Below are 8779 nucleotides of genomic sequence, written 5' to 3'. Positions count from 1 at the left end.
TTATGCTTTACTGTTTTTTTCCCCTTTTTGGTTCTAGAATACGTGCTCTTTAAGTGAAATAATTTCTAAGTTTTCTAATGATTTTAAGCAGTGGATACATGTCTCCTCAGTATGCAATGCGAGGCACTTTCTCTGTCAAGTCAAATGTTTATAGTTTTGGAGTGCTGCTGCTGGAGATAATAAGTGGGTAAGGAACAATGCATTTTCTAATACATCAGCCCCCCTTAGCCTTGTTGAACATGCAAGTCAATGAAAATAATGATTCTTATATATATTCAGCTACTCGTAGCTATGTATGTAAAATTGCATCAAGATTGAATATTATTGCAGGCATGGAATTTATGGACAAGAGGTGCCAGTCTTGGACTGAAAGACAGTTGCCAGATTCCCGAAAATGAAGTGATCAGATGTGTGCATATTGGTCTTCTTTGTGTGCAAGAGTGTGCTATGGACATCCCTACCATGTACGATGTTGCTATTATGCTTACAAATGAAACAATGTCTCTACCACATCCAAAACAACCTGGATTTTAATTCGGTCGAAATAGGAATACAGTTGTGTTTGCCTAATCCCAAGTCAGATCATTTCTCTGTATGTAATGTTTCGTTAACTGATGTGTTGAGTATCTTTTTGACTGACTCTAGTGAACCTCTTGGCATTTTGTTTGAAACCTCTGCATACTTAGAAATGAAGTTTTGAGGATTATGCTAATGGGAATCCAATATACTATCTTTTCTTATTACTCTGTTTCACAAGACACCTTCTCTTGATTAGCTGGAAGAAGTCTATGACAAGTTACATCAACATTCAAATGGATAGAGATAATGATTTTTAAGCTATCTAAACTCTCAGATGCATATTAGACAATAAACATGATTAATATAAACTATAGGATGTATAAGTCCTTAGAAATAGAAACTCAACAGACATGATCCAACAACCATTAGAAGTATTAGAAAAAGTAATTTGGCGATTCCGATCTTTGACAATTCAAATTGATTAAAACTGGATGTGTAAGAAGAACATGATTTTCCACTGTTTGACATTTGATTATGTGTCAAATGCCAAGCTTTCCATGCAACAGTGAAAGATCATTTAGTTCATTTCTTTAAGTTCATCTCCTACCGTGCTTGTTTAGAATGTGGACTACAATCAAGATAAAGTCAGCTTTGATTCGGTAGTTTTCTTTGCATATTTTACACAAGACAAGAAAGAAATTAACTCTATTTAGGGGTGAATTCTCCTAAGCTTGAGTATCTAAATCAAAAGGCAGAGGAAAGTTTAAGAAAGAATTCATTACATGAGTATGTATGGAAACTGACCTTGTTCTGCTGGTTGGAAGATCAATGCTTGAACAAACTTGTGATAATAATACTAATGAAACAAAGTAAACGAGTGTTAAAAAGCTTATGGACTTTTGAGTTCTGAGTTGACGAGCCATTGACGCGTAGAGGAAGTTCTTGCTTTATAAAAGCATATTTTCTAGTACCCACTCATGAGTTCTGAGTTGACGAGCCATTGAAGCGTAGAGGAAGTTCTTGCTCTATAAAAGCATATTTTCTACTTTCTAGTACCCACTCAGGAATTTAATCAAACACTTGATTTGATTACCTTTTAAGATAACATTTTTTTCCTTTGACTAAGAGTATGCGACTTTCTCCCACCCAAATAATAATCTGGTGACAATTTTTTGCACTCATAGACTTTTAAAATATCATTTTCACTCATAATTTTTAAAATATTATTTTATTACTAAATTATATTTTATTAGCGAACAAAATGTTACAATTTCACTCAATAAAAGAATCAAACATACCTTAAATTTTATTATGATATTAGAGTTAAGTTTAATTGAGTTGAGTGGTTGATGAGTAAAATAGCTAACAATTATCTCTATTAACAAATATGACATAAAATATGAGTTTTATCAGGAGAGAGAGTATTCAAATCCTACATTAATAAGATACGCTCAAACCTAAAAGGATGATCTCTCATTCAACTAAATGTCTAGTTGTTATTTAAGTAAAATGTCTGATTACTTATCTAGTAAGTTTCAAAATCTGTGTGTTAGGAAAATGCCTCGCAAATTCATGTAGTCAAAGTCTCTCAGACAGAAAAAGTCTTCGGGCTCCTTTACAGACTGTAATTGTGATTGGTGATTAATGAGTGTAGTTTGACCCAACCTTTTGGCCCGCAAAACAAGGTACATAACAAAAGAAGAATGATTGAAAATACTGGCAATTAGATCAACTACTGAATAAGTTACAAGAAACACACTCATAAAAATCCTTTGCAGAAATTTGGCAAATGGCTTGGATTTGCCTACTCTTCCTCATCATGTCAGGCATCTTACGGCCTAACCATTGTTCTATTGTGGAAGTAGAAAACTTCAGAGATACACTCAAACAAGGCCAGCAGCTCCAGGACTACAGCCATAATGACACATGCTGAGTTTTTAAAATGAAGAGAGTAATTCCTCTCAAGCATTTGTCCTACACTAAGTAGGCTTTGACTGATTTTAGGAACAAATAAAACATTAGATATAATCTTGGTACCTGACTTGGTTTGGACAGAAACATTTCCCTTGCCTTTGACCTCCAGCAGCTCTCCATTTCCCACTTTAACTTTAGACTTGTAACTTTGATCTAAGCTCACGAAATTGGACATGTTTGGTGACATATGGTTGGTGCAACCATTGTCAATTAACCACACCTCTTGATCAAAATCAACCACATATCCTAAAGCCATAAATAACTGCTCAAATTCTTGAGTCTGCTGTTGATTCTCTACTGCCTGGGATTGATGCTCCTGCTGCCCTCCTTTGTTCTTGCACACCTTTTCTATATGTCCAAACTACTTACAAGACTGCATTGTATGCCAGGCCTGAACCAACATCTATTTTCAGAGTGGTTCTTTTTCTTGCAGTGAGGACAAGGAGGAAAGGTTCTCAATCCCGCATTTTTTTCTCCTTCGTTGTTAACTTCCTCATGTCCCTTCTCTCCAGCATACCTTCTGTTTTGGCTTGCTATCATGGCTCCTTCACTTGAGTCTTCCTGCATCAGCAACCTCCTCTGCTCTTGTGCTTGAAGAGCATGCACAAATTCTGTTAAGCTAATTTGGGACAGGTCTTTGGAGTCTTCAAGTGAAGAGATTTTTGCCTCAAATCTCTCAGGCAAACTAACTAAAACCTTCTCTACTATCCTCTTGTCAGTCAACTCTTCACCAAGTAGCTTAATCTTGTTCACCACATTCATCAGCCTATCCACATACTCCTTCATAGACTCAGCCTCTTGCATCTTAAGCATCTCAAATTCTCTTCTCAAGTTTAGAATCTGCATGTTTCGTGTTGTATTGCTGCCCCCAAACTCCTCATTAAGCTTATCCCAAGCCTCTTTAGGAGTTTCACACACCATAATCCTGGTGAAGACTTGGTCTATCACTGCTAAGTGTATGTAAGATAGGGCCCTTGGTGCTTTAGACATCTCCTCTTCATGAATCCTGATTTGGTTTAGTGTGGAGTTTGCTCCCAACTAAGGAACTTGCTTCTCCTCCTCCACGTATTGCCACAACCCATGGCCTCTTAAAGTCTTCATCTTGATAGCCCATACATGGAACTGATCTCTATTGAAGGTGGGTGGAGAAGTGAAGCTGGAGTTGCTGCCATGAAGATGATTACGTATGGTGATGAGTTTTGTTAAGAGGTTTTTGTTTTTCCAGGTCCTGCAAGATCACAACAGCTCTGATACCACTTGTTGGTTTTTAGAGCTGGAGTATACTAAGGAAAGAGGACCAAAAACTAACGTGAGAGAGAGCTATAGAGAGAGAAAATCTGAACTGAAATTTGCTCTGTTTTACATTCAAAAAACAAGGGTAGATTTATACAAAGCACACGCCACTGTTCCACCTAAAGCTGCAAATTTAAAATTTAAACCAAACACTCCAATTAATGCACGTACAAACATATCAAAATACATCATTTTATCAACCTAATTCACCTAAACACATCACTGAAATATTTCTTAAACAGTGACCAAAAACAACTTCTTCATGCACAGTAGCATTGCAAACCTTGGTGCCAAAATCTTGCAACTCCCACCGTGCGTTGACTTCATCATTTCCAACATGATATCATCATTCAACAGAAACCTCTGCATACTTAGAAATGAAGTTTTGAGGATTATGCTAATGGGAATCCAATATACTATCTTTTCTTATTACTCTGTTTCACAAGACACCTTCTCTTGATTAGCTGGAAGAAGTCTATGACAAGTTATATTAACATTCAAATGGATAGAGATAATGATTTTTAAGCTATTTAAACTCTCATATGCATATTAGACAATACACATGCTTAATATAAACTATAGGATGTATAAGTCCTTAGAAATAGAAACTCAACAGGCATGATCCAACAACCATTAGAAGTATTAGAAAAAGCAATTTGGCGATTCCGATCTTTGACAATTCAAATTGATTAAAATTGGATGTGGAAGAACATGTTTTTCCACTGTTTGGCATTTGATTATGTGTCAAATGCCAAGCTTTCCATGCAACAGTGAGAGATCATTTAGTTCATTTCTTTAAGTTTATCTCCTACCGTGCTTGTTTAGAATGTGGACTACAATCAAGATAAAGTCAGCTTTGATTCAGTAGTTTTCTTCGCATATTTTACACAAGACAAGAAAGAAATTAACTCTATTTAGGGGTGAATTCTCCTAAGCTTGAGTATCTAAATCAAAAGGCAGAGGAAAGTTTAAGAAAGAATTCATTACATGAGTATATATGGAAACTGACCTTATTCTGCTGGTTGGAAGATCAATGCTTGAACAAGCTTGTCATAATAATACTCATGAAACAAAGTAAACGAGTGTTAAAAAGCTTATGGACTTTTGAGTTCTGAGTTGACGAGCCATTGACGCGTAGAGGAAGTTCTTGCTTTATAAAAGCATATTTTCTAGTACCCACTCAGGAATTTAATCAAACACTTGATTTGATTATAATATTTAAACGTGTTCAAATTCAAAAACCTTTTAAGATAATATTTTTTTCCTTTGACTAAGAGCAAACACTTTCTCCCACCCAAATAATAGTCTGATGAAAATTTCACCTATATTCTTTTAAAATATCATTTTATTATTAAAATTTATATTTTGTTGGTGAATAAAATATTACAACTTCACCCAACAAAATCTTATTGGATGAAAAGTCAGACATACTTTAAATTCTATCATAGTATCAAAACTAGGTACAGTTAAACTAAGTGCTTGATCAACTCAGTTAAACTAAGTGCTTGATCAACGAGAGAGTCAACAACTACCTCTATCAATAAATATGACCTAACATATGAATTTAACCTTGAGAGAAAATATTTAAGTCATGTATCAATCAAACACGCTCAAACTTAATAGCTTATAAGAAGGCTAATCTCTCGTTCAACTAAATGTCTAGTTTTTATTTAAGTAAAATGTCTGATTACTTATCTGGTAAGTTTCAAAATCTGTGCGTTAGGAAAATGCCTGGCAAATTCATGTAGTCAAAGTCTCTCAGACGGAAAAGGTCTTCGGGGGCCTTTTACAGACTGTAATCGTGATTGGTGATTAATGAGTGTAGTTTGACCCAACCTTTTGGCCCGCAAAACAAGGTACATAATAAAAGAAGAATGATTGAAAATACTGGCAATTGGATCAACTACTGAATAAGTTACAAGAAACACACTCATAAAAATCCTTTGCAGAAATTTGGCAAATGGCTTGGATTTGCCTACTCTTCCTCATCATGTCAGGCATCTTACGGCCTAACCATTGTTCTATTGTGGAAGTAGAAAACTTCAGAGATACACTCAAACAAGGCCAGCAGCTCCAGGACTGGGAGCACCTATTATCTAAAGACACCGAGTTCAGGTTAGGATTCATTAATCTTGATTCAGACGTCGGTTCTTCTGCTCCTCGTTATATAGGAATATGGTTATGGGACAAAGAAATAGTGTGGGTGGCCAACCCAGAAAAGCCGGTTCCTGATTCCTCTGGTGTTTTAAGATTAGAGAGTGATGGCACATTGAAGATTACATACAGGGGTGGAGCATCAATAGCTGTAAATTCCATTCAAGAAACAAAAACTTCACAGAGAAATATAACTGCCACCCTACTTGATTCCGGTAACCTTGTAGTGAAAGGAGTTGATTCTGATGGATTAGCAGGACCAGTCTTGTGGCAGAGTTTTGATTACTCGACAAACATGTTACTGCCTGAAATGAAACTAGGCTGGAACCTGAAAACCGGACATGAATGGTATCTTTCTTCATGGGTAAGCGACAAAGTGCCTTCTCCGGGGGCTTTCAAGCTTGGACTGGATCCTGATGGATCTGATCAACTGATTGTTTGGCGGCGAGGGGAAGTTTATTGGAGAAGTGGGCTTTGGAAAAATGAGAGTTTTGAAATGGCACCTGAGCTGACATCTATAGCAGATGGAGAGTGGAAATTCAGATTTGTTACAAATGAGAATGAAAGGTATTTTTCTTATTCAGATAAAAAAAGCTCTACTAAATCAAGTATGCGTTGGAAGTTAACCTCTTGGGGCCATATTGAGCTGTCTGCTAGTAATTCGCACGATACTTATGGTTCCACCTCAGTTAGTGAAGTCAGCCCATGCAGTAACTTTGAAATGAAAAACAATTCTTCTATCTGTCTAAAAGAAAAGCCTGCTAACTGCAGGAATGGTAAAGAGTTGATTGTGCTAAGAAAAGGGTTTATGAGGAATATGAGTACATGGTTTTTCGAAGATAACAAAAGCTTGAGTCTAAGTGATTGTCATGCCAAATGCTGGAAAAATTGTTCTTGTATTGCCTTTCAATCTGCCTCTAAAGATGGCACTGGATGCTGGCTTTTTCCCAGGGGAACAGATTTTATTCAGGATGAATATTTGGATGATGTTTACCTTCTTACTCCAGTACACAACCAAGGTTTGCAAACATTATTGTTCGACAACTTATCATACTCTTGTTTGTACTGTATAAAATGAATTCTCTTAAGGCACATTGTCGACCCTAGGCTTGAAAATACATTTTTTATTTATTGCTTGAAGTAACAATGATCTAGCAATTAACCTACCATTTGATATCTGGTGCTGTGATTGGGTTCCAGAATCAACCGATAGGAAGAAAAATCGTTCGAGAAGCATAAAAAGCAGGTGGTGGATATGGTTTATTGTAGCTATTGCACCTGTCTTAGCAATCTTGTGTTACTTAAGGAGGAGAAACAGAAGACTCAAGCAACTAACAGGTCAGAATTACACACACTGCCCCTAAGAAATTATGCATACAACTACTGAAACTTACTAGTTATAATAATTTGCAGGAGAGAAGGAAAGAATTCATGATGAGTCCTTAGTTGCTGGAAAGATCTAAAATATCACCCTCCAAAAATGGTAAAAAGGAAGGCAAAGAGTTGTTGCTGTTCAGTTTTCTTCAATTAGCAACAGCCACAAATAATTTCTCACCTGATTATAAGCTTGGAGAAGGTGGTTTTGGACCGGTTTATATGGTATGTACAAGAATCTTTTAAGTTAAGCATTGCAAATCCACGTCTAATTAACATTAAGAAAATAAACATATACAGGGAAAGTTAGCGGATGGGCAAAAAATTGCGGTCAAGAGACTTTCTAGAACTTCAGGACAAGGGCTAGTAGAGTTCAAGAATGAAATTACACTAATTGCTGAGCTTCAACACATGAATCTTGTCCGGCTTATTGGTTGTTGCATTGAAGAAGAAGAAAAGCTGCTAATATATGAGTACATGCCGAATAAAAGCTTGGACTCCTTTATTTTTGGTTTGTTCTTTGTTCTTTGTTATTTTTATCTTCCATCAGGTGTTCAATAGCTTGACTATGTTTGCAAATTCCACATGGTGACAGAACCTACAAAAAGAGAAAAATTAGATTGGAAGACACGTTTCAACATCATTGAAGGGATTTCACAAGGACTTCTTTATCTCCACAAATATTCTAGATTGAGAGTTATACATAGAGATTTAAAAGCAAGTAATATTTTACTTGATGATGAGATGAATCCCAAAATATCAGACTTTGGCTTGGCTAGAATTTTTGGACATAATGAATGTGAAGCAAATACAAAGAGGGTTGTTGGAACATAGTAAGTACAAACAATCTATAATCTCATTACACTTCTCTTTCACATATTAAACACTTTAACAACTCTTATATATGCATACTATTACTTTTCTTTTTGTGCGTGTTAGGTACTTCTTTTCAAGTGAAATAATTTCTATATTTACCTGATGATTTCTAAGCAGTGGATATATGTCTCCCGAGTATGCAATGAACGGAATTTTCTCTGTCAAGTCGGATGTCTATAGTTTCGGAGTATTGCTACTAGAGATTATATGTGGCATGAGGAACAATGCACTTTCTCATGAATCAGGCCCTCTGAGCCTCATTGAACATGTAAGTCGATAATATTTAACAATCCTAGTCTCAATTCCTAACTATCGCTATATCAATTTAGTAAACACTAAAACTTATATTGTAGGCATGGAATTTGTGGACAAGAGGTGCTAGTCTTGAACTAAAAGACAATTTGTTAGATACCTGCTGTCCTGAAAATGATGTAATAAGGTGTGTGCATATTGGTCTTCTTTGTGTGCAAGAGTGTGCAATGGACAGACCTACCATGTATGATGTTGCTGTCATGCTTACAAATGAAACAATGCCTCTACCAGATCCTAAACAGCCTGGATTTTGTTTCGGTCGAAATAGGAATGGTGT

General features: G+C 36.1%; 1 protein-coding gene across 1 annotated transcript; it reads left to right on the top strand.

Moving 5' to 3' along the window:
* The first annotated feature begins 5700 nt into the window (after positions 1-5700).
* LOC116145788 (G-type lectin S-receptor-like serine/threonine-protein kinase CES101) lies at positions 5701-8470 on the top strand. The gene is made up of 6 exons (XM_031431230.1): positions 5701-6959; positions 7141-7278; positions 7397-7539; positions 7615-7825; positions 7910-8147; positions 8308-8470. Exons 1-6 carry the CDS (start codon positions 5747-5749, stop codon positions 8468-8470), a joined length of 2106 nt encoding a protein of 701 aa, XP_031287090.1. The 5' UTR covers positions 5701-5746.
* Positions 8471-8779: the final 309 nt, after the last annotated feature.

This window comes from Pistacia vera, unplaced genomic scaffold (assembly GCF_008641045.1).
Source record: "Pistacia vera cultivar Batoury unplaced genomic scaffold, PisVer_v2 Contig467, whole genome shotgun sequence".
NCBI classification, from domain to species: Eukaryota; Viridiplantae; Streptophyta; class Magnoliopsida; order Sapindales; family Anacardiaceae; genus Pistacia; species Pistacia vera.
Note: the sequence above shows the minus strand (reverse complement) of the source record. Positions and strands in the feature narration are given on the sequence as shown.

Excerpts from the sequence above, each read along its gene's own strand:
- LOC116145788 (XM_031431230.1), top strand. The coding sequence starts at position 5,747 with ATGGCTTGGATTTGCCTACTCTTCCTCATCATGTCAGGCATCTTACGG. Across the intron at positions 7,279-7,396 it reads AAGACTCAAGCAACTAACAG|GATCTAAAATATCACCCTCC; the intron begins GTCAGAATTACA and ends AGTTGCTGGAAA. Across the intron at positions 8,148-8,307 it reads AAGAGGGTTGTTGGAACATA|TGGATATATGTCTCCCGAGT; the intron begins GTAAGTACAAAC and ends ATTTCTAAGCAG.